Source organism: Moschus berezovskii, chromosome 26, assembly GCF_049115385.1.
Source record: "Moschus berezovskii isolate FMDL1 chromosome 26, NW_MosBer_1.0, whole genome shotgun sequence".
Taxonomy (NCBI): Eukaryota; Metazoa; Chordata; class Mammalia; order Artiodactyla; family Moschidae; genus Moschus; species Moschus berezovskii.
Window position 1 is genome coordinate 5,285,444 of NC_142485.1, and position 13,952 is coordinate 5,299,395.

The 13,952-nt window shown below is 53.3% G+C and overlaps 1 protein-coding gene across 3 annotated transcripts in view; it reads left to right on the forward strand.

Annotated features, from left to right (window-relative positions):
- Window positions 1-13,952, forward strand: part of RARB (retinoic acid receptor beta) — a 189,713-nt gene that overhangs the window by 157,291 nt on the left and 18,470 nt on the right. For all 3 annotated transcript variants that reach the window (XM_055416736.2, XM_055416738.2, XM_088832683.1), the window contains exons 4-5: window positions 7,873-8,033; window positions 12,018-12,194. In XM_055416736.2, coding sequence (XP_055272711.1) covers window positions 7,873-8,033; window positions 12,018-12,194 — 338 coding nt within the window. The remainder of the gene's footprint in view (window positions 1-7,872; window positions 8,034-12,017; window positions 12,195-13,952) is intronic.

A 13,952-nucleotide genomic window follows, 5' to 3' on the forward strand; every position in this document is an offset into this window, starting at 1 on the left:
TACCTGTGTCCACATGGAAGGGCTCCCGTCCTCCCTATGTGACTAGGGGACCCGCCCTTCCCGCCCAGTGACCACTGAGGAGAGGGGCTCTGGGAGGGGCCGGCCGCTCCAGGAGGGGACGCGGTCAGATCCCAGCCCTGCAGCACCCCAGACCTCACTGGTGCCCTGTGTACAGAGAGCTTCAGCTCCAGTCCAGCCACCGCCAACGTGAGCCCCGAGGGGGGATGGAGCCAGCGCCCCCAGCTCTGCACCGCCTCGTCCCCCACTGCTGGTGGTTTTGGCAGCTGTCCACACGCCTGGCCCAGACACCACGTCTGCGTTCCATAGCACTTCAGAACCATTGAGCAGAGCAAGCTGCTGGAGCCAATGTTTAAAAAACCTGTCCATCAACGTAGGAGTCGCTCCATAATTGGGTGTTGTCACCAGGCGTGGGGCTGCATGGTGCAGCTGCAGAGGAGTCTGAGTGTCCCAGGAGTCCTCTGGTGATGGAGATACGGGGTGGGGGACTTCGCTTGGGGAGGGCACGAGCCATCTGGAAGGGAATGGAGGTCAAGACTTGGTCCCTTGGCCACCAGACGGCCCCTGAGAGCGCCTAGGCCTGGAGCCCGAGCACAGCAGGCGGAGCCCTGGCCTTGAAATGAGAAACGCCGCCTCCCTGCCCGGCTCACGGGGGTCCCCTTCCCCCTCACCTCTGCTTTCTGGCGGGGAGCAGGCGCTCAGGGCTGGCCCCTCCCCCCAGGTGACCCTCCAGCACTGTGACTGCTCCTCGGAGCTTCCTGTTGCGGGGGCCACGGGTGGAGAGGCAGTGGATGGTGCCTGGGCCTGCAGGGGGCTGGGGCGGCACACATGGCGCCTCTTTACTTTCCCGTATGTTCCGCTCACATCCTGATGACTTGCAAACAGGGTGACCCGGGGCCTCCAGGTTCTAGACTGTAGACACGGAATCAGAACGCCCACTACCGCAGTTCGCTGTGGAATTTACCGAGTTCCTTGAGGCAGGGTCCAGGCCTCGCCAAGCTGTCAGAGAGCAATGTTGCTGCCATGGCTAAGTCAGGAGATCCAGGTGCCGTCATGGCCAGAGCAGGCCCAAGAGCTGGGTGACTATGCCCTCCCATGGGGCTTTGGGCTTTTGTTGTTGGCTCTTGTTGTTTTACGATATAATTCATGTAACACTAATCATCTTAAAGCAGCGGTCCCCAGCCTTTTTGGCACCAGGGACCAGTTTTGTGAAGACGATTTTTTCATGGACCAGAGCGGGGCGGGATGGTTTGGGGATTCAAGCGCGTTATATTTATTGTGCACTTACTATGATTACATCAGCTCCACCTCAGCTCATCAGGCATTAGACCCCGGAGGTTGGGAACCCCTGTTTTAAAGTATACAGTCCAGGGATCTGTAATACTTGCACACAGTCGAACAGCCATTTGGTTCAGTTCAGTTGCTCAGTTGTATCTGACTCTTTGTGACCCCATGGACTGCAGCACGCCAGGCCTCCCTGTCCATCACCAACTCCCAGAGCTTACTCAAACTCATGTCCATTGAGTCAGTGATGCCATCCAACATCTCATCCTCTGTCGTCCCCTTCTCCTCCCACCTTCAGTCTTTCCCAGCATCAGGGTCTTTTCCAGTGAGTCAGTTCTTCACATCAGGTGGCCAAAGGATTGGAGTTTCAGCTTCAGCATCAGTCCTTCCAATGAATATTCAGGACTGATTTCCTCTAGGATGGACTGGTTGGATCTCCTTGCAGTCCAAGGGACCCTCAAGAGTCTTCTCCAACACCACAGTTCAAAAGCATCAATTCTTCAGCATTCAGCTTTCTTTATAGTCCAACTCTCACATCCATACATGACTACCGGAAAAACCATAGGTTCGACTAGACGGACATTTGTTGGTAAAGTAATGTCTCTGCTTTTTAATATGCTGTCTAGGTTGGTCATAACTTTCCTTCCAAGGAGCAAGTGTCTTTTAACTTCATGGCTGCAGGTTCACCATCTGCAGTGATTTTGGAGCCAAAAAAATAATAAAGTCTCTCACCGTTTCCATTGTTTCCCCATCTACTTGCCATGGAGAGATGGGACCAGATGTCATGATCTTAGTTTTCTGAATGTTGAGTTTTAACCCAACTTTTTCACTCTCCTCTCTCATTTTCATCAAGAAGCTCTTTAGTTCCTCTTCACTTTCTGCCATAAGGGTGGTGTCATCTGCACATCTGAGGTTATTGATATTTCTCCCGGCAATCTTGATTCCAGCTTGTGCTTCTTCCAGCCCAGCGTTTCTCATGATGTACTCTGAATATAAGTTAAATAAGCAGGGTGACAATATACAACCTTGACGTACTCCTTTTCCTATTTGAAACCAGTCATTGTTCCAAGTCCAGTTCTAACTGTTGCTTCTTGACCTGTATACAGACTTCTCAGGAAGTAGGTCAGGTGGTCTGGTATTCCCATCTCTTTCAGAATTTTCCACAGTCTGTTGTGATCCACACTGTCAAAGGCTTTGGCGTAGTCAGTAAAGCAAAAGTAGATGTTTTTGTGGAACTCTCTTGCCTTTTTGATGATCCAGTGGATGTTGGCAATTTGATCTCTGGTTCCTCTGCCTTTTCTAAATCCAGCTTGAACATCTGGAAGTTCACAGTTCATGTGAAGCTTGGCTTGGAGAATTTTGAGCATTATTTTGCTAGCATGTGAGATGAGTACAATTGTGCGGTAGTTTGAACATTCTTTGGCATGCGTAGCCATTACCACTGCTTAATTCTGGAGTATCTTCATCTCCCAAGAAGACACTGTGGGCCCAACTGCAGTCACTTCCCACCCCCCACCCTCACCTCATCCTTTGGCAACCACTGGCTTTGTATGGATTAGCTTATTCCGAACATCTCATAGGAATAGAACCACGAGAATAGAAAAGAAGGTTCGTTTCTTTCACTGAACATCATGTTGCCAATGTTCATCCGTGTTGTCACATGTATCTGAATCCTGTCCCTTTTTGTGCCCATTAATATTCCACTGTACAGACAGGCCAGTTTTGTTTATCCATTCATCAGTGGATGGGCAGGTGGGTGATTTCCACTTCTGGGCTGTTAGGAATCGCGCTGCTGTGAATATTTGGGTGTAGGTTTGCAGAGAAGTGTCTTTTCTGTTCTCTGGGATGTCCACCAAGCAGTGGACTTGCTGGATGTGTTTTTTTGCTGCTGCTGCTGCTAAGTTGCTTAAGTCGTGTCCGACTGTGTGATCCCATGAATCGCAGCACACCAGGCCTCCCTGTCCATCACCAACTCCCGGAGTTCACTCAAACTCACATCCATTGAGTCGGTGATGCCATCCAGCCATCTCATCCTCTGTCGTCCCCTTCTCCTCCTGCCCCCAATTCCTCTCAGCATCAGAGTCTTTTCCAGTAAGTCAACTCTTCTCATGAGGTGGCCAAAGTATTGGAGCTTCAGCTTTAGTATCAGTCCTTCCAATGAACACCCAGGACTAATCTCCTTTAGAATGGACTGGTTGGATCTCCTTGCAGTCCAAGGGACCCTCAAGAGTCTTCTCCAACACCACAGTTCAAAAGCATCAATTCTTCAGCGACCAGCTTTCTTCACAGTCCAACTCTCACATCCATACATGACCACTGCAAAAACCATAGCTTTGACTAGACGGACCTTGGTTGGCAAAGTAATGTCTCTGCTTTTTAATATGCTATCTAGGTTGGTCATAACTTTCCTTCCAAGGAGTAAGCATCTTTAAATTTCATGGCTGCAATCAGCATCTGCAGTGATTTTGGAGCCCAGAAAAATAAAGTCTGACACTGTTTCCACTGTTTCCCCATCTATTTCCCATGAAGTGTTGGGACCAGATGCCATGATCTTTGTTTTCTGAATGTTGAGCTTCAAGCCAACCTTTTCACTCTCCTCTTTCACTTTCATCAAGAGTCTCTTTAGTTCCTCTTCACTTTCTGCCATAAGGGTGGTGTCATCTGCATATCTGAGATTATTGATATTTCTCCCGGCAATCTTGATTCCAGCTTGTGCTTCTTCCAGCCCAGCGTTCCTCTTGATGTACTCTGCATATAAGTTAAATAAGCAGGGTGACAATATACAACCTTGACGTACTCCTTTTCCTATTTGGAACCAGTCTGTTGTTCCATGTCCAGTTCTAACTGTTGCTTCCTGACCTGCATACAGGTTTCTCAAGAGGCAGGTCAGGTGGTCTGGGATTCCCATCTCTTTCAGAATTTCCCACAGTTTATTGTGATCCACACAGTCAAAGGCTTTGGCATAGTCAATGAAGCAGAAATAGATGTTTTTCAGGAACTCTCTTGCTTTCTCCATGATCCAGCAGCTGTTGGCAATTTGATCTCTGGTTCCTCTGCCTTTTCTAAAACCAGCTTGAACATCTGGAAGTTCACGGTTCACGTATTGCAGAAGCCTGGTTTGGAGAATTTTGAGCATGACTTTACATATCAAATGGTGTTTATCTTTCTCTGTCTGACCTCCTCCACTTAGTATGATAATCTCTTGGTTCATCCACCTCTATACAAACAACCCGATTTCACTCCTTTTTATGGTTGAGCAGTGATCCATTGTATGCACGCACATCTTTATCTGTTCATCTGTTGATAGCCATTCATGTTGCTTCCATGTCTTGAAAAGTGAAAGTCGCTCAGTCATGTCCAACTCTTTGCAACCCCATGGAGTATGCAGTCCATGGAATTCTCCAGGCCAGAATACTGGAGTGGGTAGCCTTTCCCTTCTCCAGGGGATCTTTCCAACCCAGGGATCAAAACCAAGTCTCCCACATTGCAGGCGGATTCTTTACCAGCTGAGCCACAAAGGAATCCCATGTCTTGGCTATTGTAAATAGTGCTGCTGTGAACATAGGGCTTCCCAGGTGTCTCAGTGGTAAACAATGCACCTGTCAATGCAGGAGATGTGGGTTTGATCCTGGGTAGGGAAGAAGGAAATGGGAACCCATTCCAGTATTCTTGCTTGGGAAATCCCATGGACAGAAGAGCCTGGCAGGCCACAAGTCCATGGGGTCCCAAAAGAGTTGAACACAACTTAGCGATTAAAACAACAAACATCAACGAACATAGGAGTGCATCCATCATTCTGAAGCAGAGTTTTCTTCAGATATATGCCCAGGAGTGGGATTGCTGGATCATTTGGCAATTCTATTTTTAGTTTTTTTAAGAACCCCCATACTGTTATCATTGTGGCTATACCAATCTTTATTCCCACCAACAGTTTAGTGGTGTTCCCTTTTCTCCACACCCTCTCCAGCATTTGTTATTTGTAGACTTTTAAAGAATGGACATTCTAACCAGTGTGAGGGGGTACCTCATTGTAGTTTTCTCTAATAATTAGTGATGTTGAGCATTTTTTCATTGTTCCTGTTGGCCATTTGTATTTCTTCTTTGAAGAAACGTGTATTTAGGTCTTCTACCCATTTTTTTATTGGATTGTCCTTTCTGGTTATTGAGTTCTTTGAAATGCTTACATATTTTAGAAATTAAGCCCTTGTCAGTCGGTCATATCATTTGCAAATATTTTCTCCCAGTCCATAGATTGTCCTTTCATTTTATGGTTTCCTTTATAAAACTTGTAAGTTTGATTAGATCCCATTTATTTTTGCTTATATTTCTGTTGCCTTGGGAGACTGACCTAAGGAAACACAGGTGTGATTTATGTCAGAGAATGTTTTGCTATGTTCTCTTCTGCCTTTGTGGTGTCATGTCTTACACTGAAGCCTTTGAGCCGTGTTGAGTTTCTTTTTGTGTGTGGTGTGAGGATGTGTTCTGACTTCACTGATTTACATGCAGCTGTCTAAACTTTTCCAGCATGAGCTGCAAAAGAGATTGTCTTTTCCCCATTGTATATTCTTGCCTTCTTCGTCGAAGAGTAAGGTGATGTTTAGGTGAGTGTGTTTATTTCTGTGCTGGCTATTCTGTAGTGATGATGTATGCCTCTTTCTGTGCCAACACCATGCCATTTTGATTACTCTAGCTCTGCAGTATCGTCTGAAGCCTGGGAGGGCTGTGCCTCCTGCTTTGTTCTTTTTCCTCAGGATTGCTTTGGCAATTCTGGTCTTCCATGGTTCCAGATAAATTTTAGGATTATTTGTTCTCATTCTGTGAAAAATGTCATGGGTAACTTGATGGGGATCACATTAAAGGTCTGGATTGTTTTGGGTAGTATAGCCATTTTAACGATATTAATTCTTCTGATCCAAGAGCATGGGATATCTTTCCATTTCTTTGAATCATCTTCCGTTTCTTTTATTAATGTTTTATAGTTCTTAGCACTTAAGTCTTTTGTCAGCTTGCTCAGGTTTATTCCTAAGGGTTTTGGGTTTTTTTTGGATGCAATTTTAAAAGGAATTGGTTTTTCACTTTTGCACTCTCCTTGCTTTAAACCACACTGTCCTCCCCCGTGTCTGCCACCTGTAGGAGTGGTCTGGCCACTTGGTCTGCTTTCCCGTGAGGCTCAGATACCCCAACTGTCTTTACTTGTCCTAGACCTGGAAACGTTCTGAGCCAAAGAACAGTGACATTTCAGAGTCCTGGAAAAGAAAATCGCCTGGAGAAGTTTTTTCAAATGTGTTTATTTTGTTAGGAACAAGCAAATAAAGAGGAAGGGACTTGCCAGCTGCGTAGTCATGGGCACATACCTTAGACTCACTGAGGCTCTGTTTCCTCATCTGTAAAATGGGTTTTAAATTGCCTACCTGGCAAGGGGATCAAGTGACATACTGTGGACACGGCTCCCAGTAGGATCTGAGGCACTAAGAAGTACTGCCCCGACTGCAGGCATGAGGTGCTCTTACAGATCTGAGGTTTTCAGTACCACCCCACCCCCACTTCTCCCTATCTCCCCGCTGCCCTTCCCATTGCTTTCCTTCCACCTTTCCTCCTCTCCCTGTGCTGGTGCCTTGCTTTCCCTCTACCCTCAGCTTCCAGGCAGCTTTGGGGTCCTCACAGTGTAGACCACAACCTGTCTGTCAGATCGCCTGGGGTTTTCAAGCAGGGCCAGGCTGAATCCTCTTAGGAAGGCTCAGATTATGCCCTGGGTCGTGTGCAGCACAGACTTCCAGGTCAGCGTGGCGGCAGATCCAGCAGGTGGTGTCCAGCCTGGCACTCCTGAGTCCCTCGGCAGCTTGAGGGGGCGTTGCATGGTCTAGTTTCCCCTGTCTGCCTCCCTGGGTCCCAGTTTTCTTCCTCAGGAGACCCTTGCCAGAGCTGAGTGGCCCTCGGCTCTGAGCTGTCAGAGAGGCTGGGCTGTAGGGGTACCAGCCACAGCAGAGGCCAAGGCTATGCTGCATGAGGTCCCCTGCCAGACAAGGCGTGGGGACGAGGGCTGCAGGGCAGGTAAGGGATGAATGAACGGACAACTACCCAGGCCAATGGCTCCTGACCCATGGATCATTACTGTTTAAAACTTCACAGAAAAGACTGCGATTAACACAGAAAGTTAATGAAGCAGAAACACATGAAGGAACACAAACCCCAAACCCCATCCTCTTAAAGATGAATCTCTCCAAAACTGCCAGTTAATTCAGAAAACTGAAAAGCAAAAAACGTAAACCGAAAGGCCTAGCTAGGAATCCCTGGCTCCATTCCGGGATGTGTGTCCCAGGCAAGAGGGGTTTTCTTGGCGCGCCCCTTGGGCGACCCCACCGCCGTGCCCGGAGAGTCTTCGAGGCACCGGTGCACATGGGAGGTTGCGTCCAAACAAACAGGCCCTCCCTGTTGGTGAGCTGAGCTCTCCTCAGGAACCGGCGCGCCGCCGCCCGTTTACCGGGGATGCTGTGCGGTGCCGACCGCCTTCCCCAGCCCCACGCAGCCCGGCCTCTGGTGACCCTGCTCTGTCTGCTCTCTCGTCCACAGCGGTCAGGAATGACAGGAACAAGAAGAAGAAGGAGCCTTCGAAGCAGGAGTGCATGGAGAGCTACGAAATGACGGCAGAACTGGACGACCTCACCGAGAAGATCCGCAAGGCTCACCAGGAAACCTTCCCCTCGCTCTGCCAGCTGGGCAAGTACACCACGGTGAGAGGCCCCGCCCATGCCGTGCCGCCGCGCACGCACACACGCACGCACAGACACGCACGTATGCCCATGCACGCATGCGCCCTCGCCTGCCGCGCAGGCGCACTAGCACAGACACACACACAGACACACACACACACACACGTGTTCATTCACGCATGTGCCCTCGCCTGCCGCGCAGGCGCACTAGCACAGACACACACACAGACACACACACACACACACGTGTTCATTCACGCATGTGCCCTCGCCTGCCGCGCAGGCGCACTAGCACAGAGAGACACAGACACACATACACAGACACACACACACACACACACGTGTTCATTCACGCATGCGCCCTCGCCTGCCGCGCAGGCCCACTAGCACACACACAGCACAGACACACACATAGCGCACACGCACGCACACACACGCACACACACGCACACATGCACGCACACACACACACACACACACACACACACGTTCATTCACGCATGCGCCCTCGCCCTGCCCCGTGGGCGCACTCGCTCGGACGCGCAGACACCACTAACCGTGGGCTGGAGGAACCCGGCTCAGGAAGGGGGCGCTCTTCGCCACCCCGTCCCGTCTGGGGGTTGCGGTCGCGTCGAGTGGGTGCTTCCTCCCTCGCAGTCACGATGCACAGGTGGGACCCGTTCGCAGGGCCGGTGACGGAGACGAGGCTCCTGCTCCCAGGGACCTTCCCCGGGGCGGGAGTCGAGGGGAGCCAAGGAGGAGTCGGGGGTCTCAGCAGAAGGCGGCGCGGAGCGCAGGGCTTTCCAGCTGGGAGAGCCCGCCCCGGGGAGCGAGGCCTCCGAAGGACGAGGGTGGAGGGGCCCTAGGGAAGCAAAGGGGGGCTGCCCCTCGCCCACCCCGGGCATTGGCCTCGCTGGGCCAGAAACAAGAGGACGGGGAGACGGGGCAGGAGGCCTGTGCTGGCAGGTCTGGATGTGCCGGGGGAGATGGCTTCGGGTATTTGGATGTTTTCAAACTGATGTTTGCACGAGTCGTGCTCACTGACGTGTAAATGTGTTTCTAGTGAGTAGAAGTTCAGTCAGTCAGTCATGTCCGACTCTCCGCGACCCCATGAATCACAGCACGCCAGGCCTCCCTGTCCATCACCAACTCCCTGAGTTCACTCAAACTCACGTACATCGAGTCGGTGATGCCATCCGGCCATCTCATTCTCTGCCGTCCCCTTCTCCCGCCCCCAATCCCCAATCCTTCCCAGCATCAGAGTCTTTTCCAGTGAGTCAACTCGTCGTATGAGGTGGTCAAAGTATTGGAGTTTCAGCTTAGCATCAGTCCTTCCAGTGAACACCCAGGATTGATTTCCCCCAGAATGGACTGGGTTATGAGCCCTCAAAAATGAGTGAGGGTAACTGGAATGTCGTTCTGGGCCTCTTAAGTTCACGTTGCCCCCCTAAGATGCGGTTTCTTTTGTAAAAACTCCGAATGTTGTAGTTTTGCTGGTTCAATGTCTGATGCGCTAGAAAAAGAATTGCATGAAAGGTTATAGAGATGGTGATAATGGAGCCAGAAGAAAAGTGAGTGAGGCGCCCGCAGGCTGTGTGGTCAGTGGCACCAGCTTCTGAAGAGCTGGCCCTGGACTTGGACACAGGTCCCCTGGCGACAGAGGAGGAACCAAGAGCCTGCTTCCCCCTCAGCCAGCTTACAGAGCACCTGGTGGCCCTTAAAGTGCAGGTTCTAATTCAGCAGGTGTGGCTCCCAGGGGCTTCTGGTCTGCAGGCCACAGTCTTGAGTAGCACACCCACAAATGCACTTCGAGTAGCGAGACCTGGCATGACGTTCTGGGCCCGGCGCCCCTGCCCGGGTGTCAGGCAGAAGAGCTGCTGGCCCGTCTGTGAAGGCGCTAACCTGCCCTGGCCTGCTACTGATGTAGTAAACAATCCCCCCTTGAGCTCGGGGTGCCACCCGGCCCAGAGCATATGCAGGACAGCAACATTGGGAACTTTGAGGTCAGCCCGGGATGGGAAGCAGGGCCAGAGACCTGGGTGATGCTCTGAATCAGGAACCAGGTGCCAGGTGTACATGGTTTAAATCCTGCTTAACCACCAAGCAGTGGTACCACTGTGCTCGTTACTTGATTTCGCTCAGCCTTGTTTTTGGGTTTCAGTCTGTAAGCAGTAGAGAGAAGTCCGTAGATTGTGATGAGGGGTCTTTACTACGGTTACCATCATCATTATTATAGCTGATACTCACTGAGCATTTACTCTGTGCCAAGGGCCATACCGAGTCTCTCGCCTTGTGAATTCTTTGGTTCCTTCCAAGGCCTCCTTGAGGCTGGCACGAGGCCCCCATGTCTCAGAGGAGTAAGTCACTTTCCCCGCGTCCCATAAATACCAAGTGGCCTTGGACACGGGCAGTCTGACTCCAAGGCAGGTCTTTTAACCCCAGATGGCACACTGCAGCTCAGGAGGGTGGGTGACCAGGCAGGATGGAGGCAGGAGCCCCTGGGCATCTCTGTAGGAGGACGGGCTGTTATCCAGGAAGAAATCAGACCTTTCCCTCCCGAAGACAGAGTAAAAGAGAACAGTCACAGCAGGGAGAGCTTCCTGGAGGTGGAAGCTTCTGAGCCAGGTCGAGCAGTGAGAGACAGCTGAGGGATCATTTGCTGTCCGGTCGGGGCGCTAGCCCTCTTCTGCTGGCAGGGCTGTCTTAGGGTGGCCTCGTCCATCTTGCAGGCCCTGACTCACCTGGTCATCAGGTAAAGTGGCGGCACTCTGGTCTGGAGGGCAAGGCAAACACAAGTACGGATGGCACTTGCCCTTCTGGAGCACACTGCCTGGGACCAGACCTCACCGCAGGACGGTCCCGTCTGTGGTCGGCACACCAGGACTCGGGTGGGCCTCTCTGGGCCCTTCCCCACCTCCCTCCTCCTGGGGAGCCTCTCCTTTGGGATTCTCTTTGGGCCTGAGGTCTGATCCACCTGCTTCCAGGCCGGGAGGGCTGCTGCCCTGCTCTTTCCGGGCCCAGCCCGCCCCCCGTCACAGGGGCTCACGCGGCTGAGGGCTGGGAGCGCAGGCCCAGAGTGCAGGCGGCACCTGCGCAGAGTGTCACGGAGTGGCTGGGGGAGCCCAGGCGTGCCCAGACTGGGGGGCAAGGGGTGCACCCGGGGGCAGGGCAGGCCAGCAGGAGGGGCGGCCTGGGCAGAGAGCCTGAGGCCAGCCCCGCTGTGCATCTTCCTGGGGACAGAGGGATCTGGAGGAGGCGAGTCAGAGCTGGACAGCCTTGCAGGCCGCAGAGAGGACTTTGCTTTCTAGCCTGAGCAGAATGGGACATTTTTGAGCAGCACCGTGACTTAGGCTTTAAAAGGATGCCCACATTCCTTTGGTTAAAGAACGCCCTGTGAGGAGGCCAGGGAGGCATGAGGAAGGTCCAGGAGGGAGGTGATGGGGGCCGTGGGGCGGGACCCCTTCTCCACGTCCGGACAGCTCTCTGCGAGGGGAACGTGAAACTCGCACCCCTAATCCATCTTAACCAGTAACTCGACATCAGTTAGACGTCTTCCTGTTGCAGGTGATAGAAGCCAGACACAAATTGACTTAGACTAAACAATAAAACCCCGGTGTGGTCAGGCGAGGCTGGAGGCAGTGTCTCAGTGTCCCCCGGAAGGGCCTTCTGCCCGTGCTCATCCTGGCTTTCCCAGGTCGAGTGGAGTCATCAGATTACAAAGCCGTGATGCCGCCTCCTCCCATCCCTTCATTCATTGGAATGAATGGAGTGATTGCGAAAGGGTTTCTCCACTATGCAGTTACCCACTGGTCTGGGGGATAAGATTCTGATCACTTAAAAAAGATGAATCTAGGGTAAAAAGTCAATTACCAACAACTGCCCCAGCCCCAAGGCTCCTTGGTGAAGACTGAATTGTCCACATGTTCAGTCGGAGCCGTGTTCAGTCTCCTGCCTTCCGCCGAGCTTCCCACAGCTAGCCCTGACCACGTTTTCTCTCCCTCGTAGAACTCCAGTGCCGACCATCGAGTCCGGCTGGACCTAGGCCTCTGGGACAAATTCAGTGAACTGGCCACCAAGTGCATTATTAAGATCGTGGAGTTTGCCAAACGCCTGCCAGGTTTCACCGGCCTGACCATTGCAGACCAGATCACCCTGCTGAAGGCCGCCTGCCTCGACATCCTGGTACGTGGCTTCCGCGCCCGCTGTCGGGGTGGGTAGGGAGGAGGGGCCGGGGTGCCCAGGGGCTCTGTGTCCACTGCCTGATGGCCAGGGGCTCCCCCAGAGCCGGGCAGCACCACCTACTCCCCCTGGGGTGGGGGCCCCTCTGGGTGGCCTGGGAAGGGGGCTCACAGCCCCGCACTGTGGCCGCCAGGCCCTGGAAGAGGTGTGAGGGCCATCACGCCCATCCTCTGCCCAGTGCTGGCCAGGCTGGTACCCTTGGGCAGGGAAGCGGTGGAGGTGGCAGGGGCGTTCCGCTTGGTGCTGTGTGTGCGGGGTCTCTGAAGGAAGTGGGATGCGGGGAAAGTGACGTGAACTTTCGAGGTGCTTTGAAAGCATAGATTTTTCTTTTTGTTACACCTTTCCTAGCTTCATGTATAAACAGTTCTGCAAAGCAAGTCCAGTTACTGTAATTAGACACACCCACACAGCCCTTTTCAGGAGGGAGGACTCAGATGGTCCAGTCATGCAAGACACGCCAGTATGTGTGTGTGACTTCCTCGGGAAGTTGGATCTCTCCAGGAGTGGTAGTGGTTACTCTGGAACCTGCAGCTGCCAGGGATCCTTTGAGTGTGTGTGATGTTTCTTCTCGTGAAATCAGAGGGTCTTGGATGAGCCTAGAAACGTTCAGGACAGCAAAATGTCTGAGCTGCGCTGCCTGTCTCGTGCCCATGCCTGTAGTTGGTAAAGCTCAGCTGCCTGATGGTGTGCCGCACAGACCAGCGGTCTTCAGGGTGGTGTGGGCAGGGAGCTCCCGGTGCCTCCGAGACCATGTGCCGCAGTGCCAGGGTAAGGCTCCGGGGACGCGTTCCGGTGTGGACCCGAGGAGGAAGCCCCGAGGGCCCGTGGGTCACGGTGCTGGGGGCAGGGTACGGGAGGGCGGGCGCAGACCGTCACCTGGCCCCGCACCCCCACGTGGGGTCCCACCTAGTGGCGAGGCTGAGCCTCAGCTAGGCGGTCCCAGGACTGGGGTCCTGACCCCGTGCCCCCTGTGGGCCCAGTGCCTCCAGGCTTCTGGGTCTCCCTTTTGTGCAGGTGCAGGGGTGACACTTGTGATCCCCGCACCCGCCGCCCTCGGGGCAGGGATGCGCAAGGGGAGCTTTGAGGTGGGGGGGGGTGTTCCCTGACATCTGGCCGTGGGCACACATGTCGGCCCTTCCCCTGCATGGGGTCAGGAGGGTCAGGAGCCACTTTCACCTCTCCCAGCCTCAGTTTACCCACGTGTAGGGCAGGCATGAGGTCACCCGGGAGGGCCTTCATGGGGTCACGTGGTCCTGGGCAGAGGGTGGAACGGCCCACAGCTCAGCCAGCAACGGCGAGGCTGTGTGGCCTGCGGCGGCTCCAGGCTGTAGGCTGGACCTAGGCCGTCTTCCATGGCGCTCTGCTGGCCTCTCGGGTGCAGTGTGGTGTTGGGGTGATGGTGTTGGGGTACAGCGTGGTGTTGGGGTGGTGGTATTGGGGTGCGACGTGGTGTTGGGGCACAGCATGGTGTTGGGGTGATGGTGTTGGGGTGCAGCGTGGTGTTGGGGTGATGGTGTTGGGGTACAGCGTGGTGTTGTGGTGGTGTTGGGGTGATGGTGTTGGGGTACAGCGTGGTGTTGGGGTAATGGTGTTGGGGTGCAGCGTGGTGTTGGGGTGGTGGTGTTGGGGTGCAGTAGGCGGGGATAAGCTCTAGCAGGGACGGAGGAGAGGGGCAGACAGGATACTCTTGAAGCCCTTGGC